This window comes from Blennius ocellaris (genome assembly GCF_963422515.1).
Source record: "Blennius ocellaris genome assembly, chromosome: 22".
In the NCBI taxonomy this organism is placed as follows: domain Eukaryota; kingdom Metazoa; phylum Chordata; class Actinopteri; order Blenniiformes; family Blenniidae; genus Blennius; species Blennius ocellaris.
This window is the reverse complement of record NC_137671.1, coordinates 14,997,700-15,012,677: the sequence shown is the minus strand read 5'-3', so window position 1 is coordinate 15,012,677 and position 14,978 is coordinate 14,997,700. Positions and strand designations below refer to the sequence as shown.

The 14,978-nt window shown below is 42.7% G+C and overlaps 1 protein-coding gene across 1 annotated transcript in view; it reads right to left on the bottom strand.

The window, feature by feature from the left end:
* acss3 (acyl-CoA synthetase short chain family member 3) overlaps positions 1-14,978 on the bottom strand; it is a 45,534-nt gene that overhangs the window by 2,334 nt on the left and 28,222 nt on the right. The window contains exons 10-11 of the mRNA XM_080518624.1: positions 1,448-1,543; positions 1,159-1,222 (exon numbers count right to left, since the gene is read on the bottom strand). Of these exons, the coding sequence (XP_080374750.1) occupies positions 1,159-1,222; positions 1,448-1,543 (160 nt within the window). The remainder of the gene's footprint in view (positions 1-1,158; positions 1,223-1,447; positions 1,544-14,978) is intronic.

Below are 14,978 nucleotides of genomic sequence, written 5' to 3'. Positions count from 1 at the left end.
CCTCTGGTATCACTTCCTCACATCTATTCTTCACACTTTTATCTTATTTCTGACGCATCGTGTCACGTTTTTCCACTCGACCACTTTACAGAAACTTTTCTAAACTTGGTAGCGAAACCTATTCGAATTAAAAAGACACATCAATGCAATCGTAGCGGTCATGATAAATCCAAATGTAATCAGTTATGAATGACCATTAGTGAAAATATTTATTATTAATACTTTTGGTTTTATATTAATAAGCAAAATAAGTGGGGGGGAAACCATTGAAAAAACTTCAAAAAGTAATTAATACATTTTTTTAATTATTATACTACAACTCTTTTTTTGTCCAATTCAGTTAATTTACACGTGAACCTGACCATTTATTTTTTCTCATAATTTAATTCAAATTGTGAATATTTTCCGTTTATTTTTATCTTTAGTTTTTAATCATATTTCCAACTGGAGGCCATAATTATTGAAATACAAAAAAAAGTTATCCAAGTGTACGACTGAAACTTATGATTAAGATGTACTTGTATAAAGAAGGAATCTTGTTTCAAATTCAACTAAATTAGAGCTGAAAAACTTTAAACTTGATGTTGAGTCTTTAAACTCATCTGGGGATTTAAACTTTAATTTGAACTCTCAGATTAGTTTTTATTTGATCATCTCTTTAAACTACAACATGTCTCTTTAATCCATTTAAAGGAACACATACTATTTTAAAATAATAATAAAAAAACCTAAATTGAATGACTTCAACATTAATTCTAATCCAGATTTTTGAAAATTTAGTTTAGATTGCTTGTATTAAAACAGAACAAAATACACAGAGTCTTGGTCTGTTATAAGATAAATAAAGTTTTTAAAAGTCTGAATTTGAAACATTTGTGTCCTAATCTGCAGTTTAAGTTTTTTTTAATAATCTGTGTCCATTTTAAGGAACTAAAGAGTCCTGTTGTCTTAAAAAAAAACAAAAAAAAAACAAATATAAAGTGTCACCTGAATGTGCAGATGTGGATTAAAAGAATTCAAGTCATTTATTGATTATGAATTTAAAGACTCAATCTGAAGTTTAAAGTCACTTAAAGGCTCCAGGTTCAGTGTTAAAAAGTAATTTTCTACAAATGAACACTGATTAATGTCTGAATCAGAGACGTCAACTCCACTCACCTCACCACGATGTTTCCCAGAGTCCTCGGCTTCACCTCCTGCATGTGGTCATCGATCACGGTGACTAGAGCCAAGCCAGGAGAAAATCATGAGGATTAAATAATCTGCAGGAGATTAGAGCTACGTTCCGTTTTCAGCCCTCTGCAGCTTGAAACTTGCTTTTAAATTCTTTGTTTGCTGGATTTAATTCAACAGGCAGGTGTGTGTGTGTGTGTGTGTGTGTGTGTGTGTGTGTGTGTGTGTGTGTGTGTGTGTGTGTGTGTGTGTGTGTGTGTGTGTTTTTTCTCACCGTTGTATCCTGGAACTGGTTTCCCAGCCTGGCCTGCAGGAGGCGTCAGCGAGTTTCCTAATCCCACACAGGAGGAGGTGATGGCTGAGCCAGTTTCTGGAGGGAGGGGCGAGGGGGTGGGGGGGGGTGGGGTGAGAGATCCAGGTTCATTGAAATTCACATCTTTAATCATGTGGGAGGGACGAACACAGATTTCATCAAACCACAAGAGTCGGTGATGCAACATGAAAAAATAAATCCATAGTTGTTGTTTTTTTCCTCGTCTTCATGCAAAAGCCTCTAATAGAGGGCCGATCAAAGGAGTGGGAGGCGTCGTGTTGCACCGTCTCTGCGAGCAGCATTAACCCACATTGGGTGAAAGTGTGACAGCTCCTGTGGGCTGCGAGCTCGCAGGCCCACCTCGTGAAGGAATCCTGAACCGGGATCAGCTCGCTGAAGGAGATTACATCAGAAATCACAGAGCGGCTCCATATCAGCATCTGTCAGCTCAGCCTCCCCTTACAATCCAGAGCGGAGGTTTATTCTCACTCTCACCGTTTGGTGGGACCCAAACATACCATCACTTTATTGAATAATGGAGAAGGATTTGGATTAAATAAAGTTTAACTTCTTCTTCTTTTTGACAGCGAGATATGTGTTATAAAAGCCTTGTAAATAAATAAATCCATACCCAATGTACTCCTATCCAGCTGGACAAACAAACAGACCAAAAATAGAAATACACATATGTGTGAATGTGTATGTATATGTATAGGTACTGTGTTTTATATATGTATACATATAGGTGTGTGTATGTATTTATATGCATGTGTATATGTATTGTGTGTGTTTATATGTATATATGTATTTGTATTTATATATAGAAGTATATCATGTATGTGTATATGTATAGTTGTGTGTGTATACTGGTAGAGTCTATGTATATATGTGTACTTGTGTGTATGCACATTTTGAAAACAATGCCAGTTTCCATGGAAGCAGCAAAAACACTGAAAACTATGTAGTTTGTAGTTGTAACTATGTATGGAGTCCGCCCCTCCCCCCAGCCCTGTTTCCGCTCAGATGGAGCATTTTCAAAAAGTTCCACCCTGTAAGCAATTTTAAAAACTTGTGTCTTCAGTGTCTCTGAACACTGTCGTGCAAACGGGGTCAAACCATGAAAGACGTCCATCACATGAGAAGCATCTGCATGAATATTGATCGCATCCGTTTGAAAATTCCCTTTTTCTCCAGGGAAGTTCCAATGTCCATGTATATTTTACAACTTAATGTTTTCGCAGTGCTCAGTGGAAGTCCTGTTCTGACAATACAGATTATTGGACAGAAATAACTACGAGCAATTGTACATTGTCAGTAATTTGCACTCCTCAATGTGAATTAGAGTTTTTGAGAAAAGCCTATTATTTTGTCGGTTCTTCCAATTGAAAGATCCACTGGAACCAAATTCTGTATTAGCTGATTGAAAGTGACGGCGGCGCATGCAGATGGCTCCGGAGGAACCAGCTCATTAATGAAGCAGTATTGGTTCATCGGTGTACCTGTCCGACCCTGAAGACTCGTATTGAGTCGATGAGCCTCCACCGCCGGACCGTGTCGGCTCCGGGAGAGAGTTTCAAACTGGCCGTCCACGGTGGGAGCCAGCGAATTCAAAAGTCCAATGGACAAAGATGACGTAATTGGCATTGGCATTTCACAAGCCATGCGGGTGGACCCGACCGACTGCGCTGCTTCCAGGCTGTAAATCAAACATTTCGCGAGCTCACATTTCTGCACTGACAATCACTCCAACATTTGGTCTCACAATTGGCATGAATTACAGGACAGGCTCTGCAGTCAGTTTCCGACAGCTGACTCACACGATTACAAAGAAATGTTATTTCCTCAGAGTCAGAATTTTAGAAAGTTGGCGTTGTCGGTAAGATCTTTGTCTCGACTCGGTTGAGGCCCCTTCAAGTCTTGGTCTTGGGATGCTCTGGTCGGTATAAATGATCCTTTACATCCTTCAATGTTTCTCATAAAGCAGGTGCTAACATAGGTTTTTACGCCGTAGATACACGAGAAAACTTCAAAATGAGATGCCAACAAACATGGAAAGCATGGAAAGCTATTTGGGATTTTACACAAGAAGAGTCAAATTGACAGCCATTTTCCAATATGGCTGCCACTGCTGCCATTTTCAAAGCTGCAAAAAAATGTCCATGTTCAGATAAATACATTACACGATCATGCTGCATGATTCTTTGCAATTGATTTAAGAAGGAAAACACCGACTGGCGTGCTGAGCCTCGACAAGCACAGAACTGTAGAGTTGTTGATAAATATATCGGCCAATGATCAGTCATGAAGACAAAATATGAGGTACAACACAGAAAAGTCTGCAAATAAAAGTCCCTGCTGAGCAAAAGCCTCTCATCACAATAACGACAGGATCTCTGCAGAAGGACAGGCCTACAATCGATCAAATCATAAATGTAAATTACGTTACCTGTTGCACATGAACCATAAACTGCTCCGTGTTTTGCACATCTGTCAAACACAATTCTCACTACATTCTGTGAAGATATTGTCCTTGTCCAGTTATTAGCAGCATTATTAAGCATCCTGCAAACCTTTTATGAAGACGCAGCACACTGTAAGAGCCAGTTGAACACGTTTATGTAGCCAAACCTCAAAAAGGAAGCACTACCCATAATGACATGGAACCAGGACAATCTGCATAATAATCCTCCGACACTCAAAAGCTCAACAGTATTCACTAAAACATTCCAAAAAAAAAATGGAACACCACCTAACGTGGTTGGCTTCTCGGTTTAAAATGCACCGTCATGGGTCAAGATGAAATCTTCCTTCAGTTGAAACTGACAAAACACTGAGTATTCTGGTCACACTGCGTGCAGCAGATTGAATATGCTGGATAAGAGAGGCAGACGGCAGCGGTGGAGACAGGTGAGTGAAAGCTGGAGGGGGAAGCGAGGAGTGGAAACATCTGCCGGCTGCTGTCGGGCAGAAGCAGCCGTCCTCGTGCTGTGTGACCGAGTCCTTGGCGCCGGACTCTCTCGCTTCCCACCACTTTCACCCTCACTTTTCTCTTCTCGTCGTCTTCTCCCTTTTTGCTGCTGCTCGCTGCCTTCGCACTCCCTTCCCCACCGTACACAAACAAATCAATCTTCCTTCGACCTGTTGGAGATGAGCTTGGCTAGTGAGAGGCATTCTGAGTGTGATGAATGGGCCGGGGGGGGGGGGGGCTGTGTTAGAAGAGGCGATACGATGGCACCTTCTTTTCAACTCTGAAGGTGCTATCGAACAGCCGTGCTCGTTACTAGAAGCTTGGAAAGGAACTGCTGTCGGGAGAAAAAGAAAAAACAACGACGGCAGTCAGTCTCAGCTTTCTCTCCTCGTCTTCCTCCTGAAATGGATCAAACTGCTCCTCCGGGTGTCTCGGCCTCGTCTGCAGGTTAATGTGTCTTTGTCGGATCAGATAAACATACAACCATGACGTTAATGTCTTTGTACTCTGAGGTGTGTGTGTGTGTGTGTGTGTGTGTGTGTACGGGATGAATTGTGACATGAAACCCAAGCAGGCCCTTTATATACTGCTGATGAAGTCAAAATACTCCCGGACTAAAGTGGGAAGAAGCAGATGGGAAACCTCCTGTGGCCTCACGTCAGTAGGAAAGAAAAAAGCAATACATTCGTCTAAGTTGCTGGTGACGCCGCTTGTATTGTTTCATATATCAGAAATATCAGTGTTATTCTGACCACGTCAAAAAAAATGATTCTCCAAGTTGTAGTGAAACACATTGAAATGACTCCTTTCCAATTGGTACGATATAAACAAACATGCCTTGCCCATGGGTGCAATGAAGTCTTTAAGCGAGTGCAAAACAACTGGTACATTTAATATCTGACCAAATGAGAAGCATGATTTCAGTCTAAACAGAGGGAATTAGTCGAGGTGGAGACGGACATACGGACAGACATGTTGCCTCCAGACGTGGCATGTGCAGGTACTGATGCATAAAATAAAAAAAAAGTCCACTGCCTTTACATGGCAGGCAGACAACGGAAACATGGTTATAAATGCTGAAACTGGAGAATGCAGCAGAGCAGCACACCGGTTTCCCCCCTGAGGGTGTGGACATAGGATAGTGAGTGTTGTGTAAAATGGCCCTTATTTGGTTGGAAAGTCAGGCTGCAGGTAACTGAACTGTTTCTTTCCGAGCTCCTAATTAGAGATACAGCATGTTTAGACAAGAGTACTGCGTCACCTCGAGGGCAACACCGTGCTGGAGGTTTCACAGTTCCCCTGAAGTGGCCTCATATCAGCCTCTTCAACTGGCCCTTTGCCTCTTTTAATCTGCGCTCTGCTCTGACGCGATTCCAAGTCGGGGCCAGGCGAATCGTGCAACGGATCCATGCTTTCGGCTCCCATTAGCCTGGTCGTGACGAGTACCTCGAGCGCCGGCAGGAATGCAAACCACAAACCAAGTGTATTCCCGAAGGTCAGCGGGGAAGGTTACTCTTACCGACAGTGGCGTGCGCGACACAAACAAACTGGAAGCACTCGATGTGTCATGGGCACGAAACAAAACCCTGTCAGAAACAGTTCGGGGAAGGGGGATCATACATATGCACGGCGGCGCCGGGGGTTGTCCTGGTGATGTGTGGTTGCTGGGGTAACTTAGTCCGGAGCTGAAAGAGGTAGCTGACCCAAGGTCAGGCTCAAAGACGGTGCGGTGTGAGAAAATACAAAAGCAGGGATTTCAATTTCAAGCTCTCACATCCAAAAACGGTTCTCTCTGTATTATTATAACACTTATAATCAAGATGGCCGAGAGGCAGCATGGAAATCTGAAGCAGATATGCTTCCACCGGCCGGCTATGAGGCAGGTGACTGCACTCTCTCCCACAAACTGGAGAACGACCGAGACACGAGTGCTATGAGGGAACTGTGGGATTAGTTCTGCTCGAGGTGTGAGCTGGATCGCACAGCTTAGTGCTGCTCGCTCCCAAACCGTCATTGGCAGTCGGCTGGAGAGTGAAAACACAGGTAAAGACCCCGAGCCCAGTGAGCCAAGCAACACCGGCGTGGAACTAGAGAAAGTAGTGAAAGATTCAAGGAAGTGAAATGCTTGGGGAAAAGTTTGTTGCTGCAAATGTAAAAGGTTGATAATGCAAGCAGCTACAACTAAGAAGGTAGTGGTGATTGTACCATTTCCATCCTTCAACTTTAGATTAATTAAATTAAGATTTTCGGACTTTTGGAATTTACAACGTAGTTAAAACGCTATCTTTGGCTCTTGATATATAAGAAATCCAGTTTTAAAAGGTAAAACTGACCAGAATCCCACCCATTTCTGAATTTATTGCTAGAAAATTAAAGTTCAAGCAGGATTTACAGTATATGCTGTTGAGTGCTTAAATGTCAGTATTTCAAAGCAAGGAACAGAGAATAAGTCAAAGTGCTTTATTTGATTATGAGAATTTTGAAGCAAAATTGTCTCTTTGTTTGATTAAAACCCGACCCAACCTACATCTGTCTCAAAGTATAGCACATGGTCGGTAGTATTTACTTGGCATGACACTTAGGTGATGTGTAACTACTTGAGAACTTTGGCGAAGGCTGTGAAAAACCTGAAGCTTGAGCCTTGATGGGCCACCGGACTAGACTTGGAACACGGCCGCTTGTATAATTTGTCAGAAGACAACAGGCGAGATAAACTCCTAACATGCAGATGAACTTATGTTGTAGTGAAATATCAAAACGTCTCTCAACTCGGGCTTCCTTTACACGACAGTATTTCAAGTGAAAACGTTGTCTCAGAAATGTGTCGTGTTTCCGCGTAAACATTATGAAAAAGATGTTAGTTTACTTAGAAACTGCAAAAATGCTGAAAACAATGTAGCTAGCATGCTTGGCCACTCACGAATGCTGTTGGATACGCTGGAGGAAACACACCTACTGCTGATCTACCTAGCATGTGCAGCAGAACTATTTATTACGGCTGTAGTTGGCGAGCGCAGCGCAGCGTTTCATAAAAGTTGCGTTTTCCACAATTTACATGGAGTTGGAATGTTTTCAAAAAGTTGCGTTTTCAGTGGCGACAAACACTGATTTGATGTAAATGGATGCCCAAAATGCTAAGAAAGATTTCCATTTTTACTTGAAAATGTTGTGTAAAATGGGCCAGTAAACAAGTAAACAAGAGTTAATGGAAAAGTAACATTCAACACAAGAGCTTCAGACCATGGAAATGGAAATGGCTCATGTGAGCAACTCATTACGTGTGAACTTTCTTCCCAACATGCATACATCTGGTCTATAAATACAACTTTTCCAGAAGCTTCCTTTACTTCCCTTATCGCTTCTCAAACAGTGCAGTTCTGCATAGAAATCCACCACTTAAACTGCTAATGAAAGGCCTTTTGTGGCCTTAAAAAACCTCGGCAGAAAAATGAAAGAGTGCCTCCTAATTGAATTGAGCGCACACTCCCAGGTTTGAGAGCCGATGACAGTCCCCCCCACCGTAAACAACAACAACAACAACAAGGTAACGCCAACACAGCTTTCAGAGATGTAATTACAGAAGCCGCGACATGTGCGCTACTGTCTCCACGTCAACATAATGAGGTTGAGTGAGCGGTGGCGGCTTTTCCAAGCTTGTTGTCGAATGACATGAGGCGTAAAGTCGAGGCTCCCGAGCTTGAAGCGTGCTCAAATCAAACATCACACACTGAGCTCCTAGCAATCTTTATTCAGCTGCTGGAACATCCCTCACATTTATGTCAACACCTCAGGCCTGTTTGAAACGAGTGCCTTGAAAACGTGATAGAAACTAGTTACATCTGTCTGCTCATGATGAGTTTACACTACAAACAGAAAAAAAGTTTATTCTCAAACTCAAGGTGGGAAATGTTAAAGTATAACCTCCAGATTCTGGGCTCTGGTAACACAACTGTGGCTTTGTTGGGGTGCAGGCCACCAGGTGTGCTAACAAACCCTAAACCCCACTGACTTCTCTCGACTAACGCAGAATAATGTAGCTCCGAATGAACTACAACTCATGAAACAATCAACTCATGAAACAATCAACTCATGAAACAATCAACTCATGAAACAATCAACTCATTCACGTTGGTAAAATAAAAACACCCTCTTTACAGATCCTAAAACACAGCGCCTTTAGTTTTCCTGAATGGATGGCGTACGCTTATGACGTTTTTGTTTCACATCAACACGATTGCGCAATCACGTCCAGTGGGCACAGATTCAGCTCGTACATTCTGCTCATATAATTGTATAAACTCGTCTCGTACATTAGTGAACAGAGCAAAAGCTTTGGCGACCCCGACGGCCGAAAATCGCGCCATTTGTATGAACTTTAATGAATCAAGTGGTCACAATTCATCCAGCAGTTGGGATAGATTGTATCTTCAAAGACATAAAATATACAACATTTTTTTTTATTAATTAATTTTATAGAAGCAACATAAACTAGTTTGGTTTTTGTGGCAAAATCAGATATTGATCTTTATTTAAGATCAAATTCTATTTCTTCCTACTTCAGATTAATTGAATTTTGTGAAACTGGAGCAAAAAACATGTCCCATATTATACTAAATCGACTTCTCTGTGCTTTAAACATCATAAAAGTGCTACTTGGGGTTCATAAACTTCCCCAAAGTGTTTTTTTCATTGATTCCCTCGAGCTTGAGTTGACAGCGATCTTTCTCTGTTCTAACTGGTGGGGGAGCTCAACACGTTCATTCAATTTGATGACGCGGCACAGAGCTGGAGAAGCCCCGCCTCCAGGAAGATTGACATGCGGAGAAACCAAAACAAGACACTCCCACGAATGTGCCAAGGAGTGTGCACACTCTTCTCTGCTCTCTCAGTCTCTGCTGCTTCACATTGAACTGCTGTTTTTGTTGCTGTCGATAACTGTTTTCACCATCATGTCCACTTGGAGAAAATGTGTTTTCGGGTGCAAGTATGTGTCCACACTATTTGGCTTGCCGAAAGAAGAAGCACAGCGGCGAATGTGGCTGGACTATTTTTTCTTTTCCACAAAGAATGTGTTTGTTTGCGAGTGACACTTCACCAAAGAAGCTTCCAGAACTACGGTACTTTGAAACTGGACTTACTCAGAAGCTCATCTTGAAACCTGCTGCTATTCCCACAATAAAAGACTAACGAGGCGCCCAGATCTGTAAGTACATTACTACAACTATGAGCGTGAGCTGCTGGCTACGTCACCGAGGGGGTGGGAGGAGGGCTGCAGTCTCCATGCAGGAGGAGGAGGTGGAGGAGCTGAGAACCACCCGTTTCATGAGAGGTGACGTCAGCTCTATCCAAGAAATAACTAGAATTTCACAAGTTTTGAGCATTGTATACTGCATCACCAAAATTATTATCCAACATGAGCATAGGATGGACTGTGAAACATGAAATATAGTGAAATATGGGTCCTTTAATCTAAAAGGTCACAGACTGTAACTCTATAACGCAGCTATAAAAGTACCTAAGAGTTCATGTGGAGCTCACCGCAGATGTTCAGACAAAAATCTAAGCAAAACTTATTTCATCTTTTTTTTCATGACCTCTATCGAGGCATCAGCCTCATGAGAGAGGAGAAAAGGTTCGCAGCACTAAGATAATCACTTCACCACAGTGAAACAGGTTGAGCTATATTCACATTTAAATCAGCTCTGCAGACGGCCGTGTTCCCGCTGAGCTCTTGGAGTTCAGGTTAAGATCCGTTATTAACCCCACTGATCCAGTGCAGAGCCGTTGTCGGAGTCAGTGAATGCCGGCTGGTTTTTCTTCACAGACACAAAGAGAAAAGAGGACGGCGTTTTCAAAACTGGCTCCTCGCAGACCCGTCTGCTCCCAGGCGAGAGGAAAACCTCCCCGCAGCCGCCACCGCGTTTGGAAAAGGCCAAGGGGGAGAAATGGAGCCTTTAAAGGACGCCCACTTCACTTGTTCATATAATTTCACTGTTGTTTGTACAAAGTCCTCCACTGTGGCCAGGAGGGGGTCCGAACACGACGCACGGACCACCTGAAACACCAGCGGGGGTCAATCCGGCGGCGCTCGCTGGCGAGGCAGCCAGAACCTGCCAACTGGAAACACACGTTTGTTGCCAGGCAACACTCGTGACATCAGCAACCTTCATCGCCAACCCCCTCCGCCCCCGCTACCAATGGCACTTGGGTCTTAAAATAGCACACAGATTATTATCAGGCTTCAAAATGGCAGGCGCTTCCTCATACGCACGTATCGGGCTGTCGGCCGCATCAGGTGGTTCAAAGAGAGCGCTGCGCGTTCGCCTGGGGTTCATTTGTGATCACATCTGTGCACATGCAGATGTGAGCGTAGGGATGGAAGGCGGAGGGATGGAAGGTGCAGGTAAAAAGAGGAGGAGAAGCGGGATGAATCAGCACGAGGGTGGCGAGGGGGGAGGCGGCGGCTGAGGAGTGATGGAGTCCGCTGCACATGGGAATAACGAAGCGCAGCAATCACCTCCACTCCGGATCAGAAAGCTCATTTCTGGTGCAGCGGCGACGACGCCAGAGTTTGAAAGCAATCACCGGATAAATTGGTGGAATTAGTCAAACGTCTCATCGGCGAGCTTGTTAGCGAGAAATGAAAAATCTCCACTGAAGAATGTGTGCAAAGTTTAAGGTCGCAACGCAGGTTTGGTCAAAAACAATGAAGCCCAGGTTGACAGTGGCTCCGTTCAAACGACAAGGCAAAACATCTTTTTTGAGTTGTTGTTGTTTTTTTTTCCAGAAAAGTTTGACATTTACATGCCAGTGTTTTGAAAGCGATGTCTGATTCTTTTTTTCATGGCGTTTGTTTTGAGCTGTATTTAAATAAAATGCTTTAAAATGCAATGCAATTCTTTTTTGTTTTTCCTTTTTCTTCATGGGATATCTTACCTGGGTAAACAAAGGCTAAACAAAAACCTTTGTTTTATAAACAACATTAATTGATTAGCAAAACAATCTTTCGTTGCAGCCCATTTGGCTCCGAGCTCCATTGTCCTGTCGACGGACCCCAAAAGGTAATGAAACATACGTTTTCACCTGCAGCCCAGATTGACTGTATCGACTGATATCCGCCTAACTTTAGCGCCTGACTGGTAACAGCTTTTATCTTTACGAAACCGAGACCTGTGACCTCGTGTCTGCGACGCACCATCACGGTAAATGCTTCCTTTCAGACAGAGAGAGAGAGAGAGAGAGAGAGAGAGAGAGAGCGAGCGAGTGTTTACCAATCAGCTGCGATACAGCACCGCTGGCTGCGAGGCAGGGGGAAGCCTCCAGGGACCGATAGAATAATGAACAAAACCCTGAGCTGCTTTTAATCTTTTGCAGTAGCCGGGCACAGCTGATGAACTGTTGCTGCGGTGGGGAGTCGGTGTCGCAGACAATGAATCGGGCCATGCATCTTTCAGTGAGCGCTGGGAAACATGGATTCTGTTTGATAAATGGGGAATTGCAGAGCGATCATAAAGCGACGTTACACCGAGGAGATGGAGAACAGGCTTTCATATTCTGTCAGACGCAGCGCAGGGATCCAAATGCCTGTTATCAACAATCTAATACTGTATTTTACTTTAATATATATTTTTTTCCCATCAGCTTTTCTATCTAAAGTAAGTTTTTCAACTGCCAACGTCTTAAAAGCCGTCTCACTCCTGCAGAAACTCCTCGCTAACTTCTGCCAGTGCACCGTAGTTGAACCCCGGTCTGCGGCGGCACGTTGTCGTTTTCCAGCTGCACCTCGGAGGAGCCGAAGACCAGCGGCTGACCTTCAAGATGGTTTCAAACATCTTTGGTCACCAATCACCATCCCTGGATCACAGAGGCGAAGCGATCATGTCTGACTGGTCTTTTTGTCTCGTCCCCGCTGGCAGCCTCAGGTTCACCAGGGCGCAGAGAGAAAGACTGAAATAAAGCTTCTTCCTTCTTTCCCACACGGCCGTAAAAGCTCTGCAGGAAACCCGAGCTCACCTTCCTCCGACAGCCTACCCTTGAAGAAATATTGTGTCCTTTTAAGTCTATTGTTTTTATCAGGTTTTAGGGGGTTTGAATCCGTACCCCCGACCTGAACCAGGGTTTGAATCCCTGCCCGCAACCTGTCTGTCCGTCACGTCTTCTTCTCTCGTCCGATCCCCTCAATCCAACCAGAACAGCAGAACACCTCTTCGTCTCAGTCTGGTTCTGCAGGTTTCCTCAGTTAAAGGGGAGTGTTTTCCTTTCTACCATCTCCTCTGCTCGCTCATGTGGAATTGTTGGGTTTTTCTCTGTAAAAGTGTCTTGAAATAACTGCCGTATTTGGTGCAATAGAAGTCCAATTGAAGTGAATCTGTCTTTTGAATTGTTATTTATAAACACCGATGCCACCATCAGGTATTATACAGAATGTAAATTGTGTTCTGACAAAATATCAGGAGGAGGTGAAATATAGTTCCTGCAACACCAACAACTTAACACCAGAGACATTTAGATCATTTAAACAGCAACCTGGTTCAAACTGCATCATGTAAACGCTTCTATGTGACTGGGTCGGCTCCATTCACATCAGCCAACGTCACAGTGCAAAGCATCATGGGATTGATTCTCTGACTGAGTTGGATGATATTCTTAGTGGCGACAAAGCTGCAGGGTAATCTGATCACTTTCTTCAACGAGACAATGTGACTTCTCAATCAGAAAGATCGACAGAAAAGATAAAAGGGAAATTAAAAAAAAGTGGCTCGTTTTAGGTCATTTACTTATTTTTACTTACTTATTGTAACTAATTACATTATAATCATAACTCTAGATTTAAAAATTTAATTTCCAGATTTTATTATCAAGTAAGATTTACTTTACCAATAATTTCACTAGTTTAAAGAAATGTCTTCCTAAATGTAGGTGTTTTTCAGTCTTAGGGCAGCGAAGGTTGAATACATTTTTGATTTTGTTTAAAGAGCTTTTTTCTTGAAGTTTCTGCTCATATTTCTAACGTACACCTGACAGAAATCAGTGAAAGAACAACTTTTAGTGATTTTTTGTGAGAAAATTGACCGAAAATCAAATGCGCATGGATTCCAATCCTGTTTACAAACACACACACCCACACACAGAAGCGAAGCTGCAACAACTTGCGACGTGGATCCACTTTAAACTGGAGCAGCCAAATAAACACTTAGTATTTGGCATTTTTCCCCGGTGTGCTGGTGAAGTAGCTTTAATCGCTGTCCAGAGGAGGTGGATTTTATTGCCCCTCTGCCAAAAAAATGATTGAAGACTTGAAAAGGGGGTACAGTATATGATTCCCTTCCCTTGTGATGAAACTGCTCTCCGTTTGTATGTTTTCAACAACCAACAAGCCTCCATCTATACAATTGCTCATAAATCGTGCCGTCATTACTCGTCAAAGGAAAGTATTAAAAATCAGCTTTCGTGAGATATTGCAGTTTCAGCAGCCACAAAATCCAACTGATTCTGATCACCAAAATTACCTCATTTCTTTCTTTAATGAGGGTGAATGTGCGCACGAAATTGTAATAAATCAGATCCAATTGCTTTGAAAGAGCATTTTAACAAGGACTCATAAGGTCAAAGGGATTTTAATCCATTTTTATTTCAATAAATCCTATCAGTTTATCTTGGGCTACAGAGAATACATGTGGCAAATGTTGGGATATTTTTGGTGCAAAATAATACATGTATATATTAGATTAGTGCAAATTTATTGCAACATCAACATGGACAATGTGGATATCATAAAAAGGCTGATTGAGCTGTATTTATGTTTCTATGCACTGCGCATTCCAGATCCACAAAGTCCAATTACTAGCAAATAACCGACTGTAATCCTGTGATTACTTCATCAAAAAAATAAACTGACAGAGAAACAGCGAATGCTTTTGGATTAGAAAAATGTTAAATTTATATTTATTCCAAATCAAATTATTATCACAAATCTGAACCATATTATTACACCATAGTGCAGTCTTGTATAAGATGTTATCAGACTGACCCACACAGGTCCCCAAGACCGATCGAGACTCGAGTCACTAGTTACTTTTTATTTGCGATTTTAACATATACAAATGTTCAGTAACTTGCACATAACTCCTCACTCCACCTGTACATCACCCCGGCATGTCGAAGACCCATCACCAGGACTCGGAGGGAGCCCATTTAATTCTGCTTACGCTTTGTCTGCACTTCCCCCTCGGCTCCTCTTCCCATCATTCCTCACCGAGCCTGTTTTCTCCCCATCGATTACAGCTTTCGGCTGCTGAATATTACATTCCAGGATTAAGGGGCTTGCACCTGGAAAGATTTACGAGCAACAGCAAAAGTGATGGATTCAGTTCGATTTCTATCCATTTTTCAGGTGACGGCTAAAAGCAGGGCCGCACACGAGCGGAAAGGCAGGTGCATAAATATTTATGGACGACAAAAAAAGAAACGTGTGCAACAATGTCTTGAAAAGAAAATGTCACACAAGTGATTGAACTGGATGGA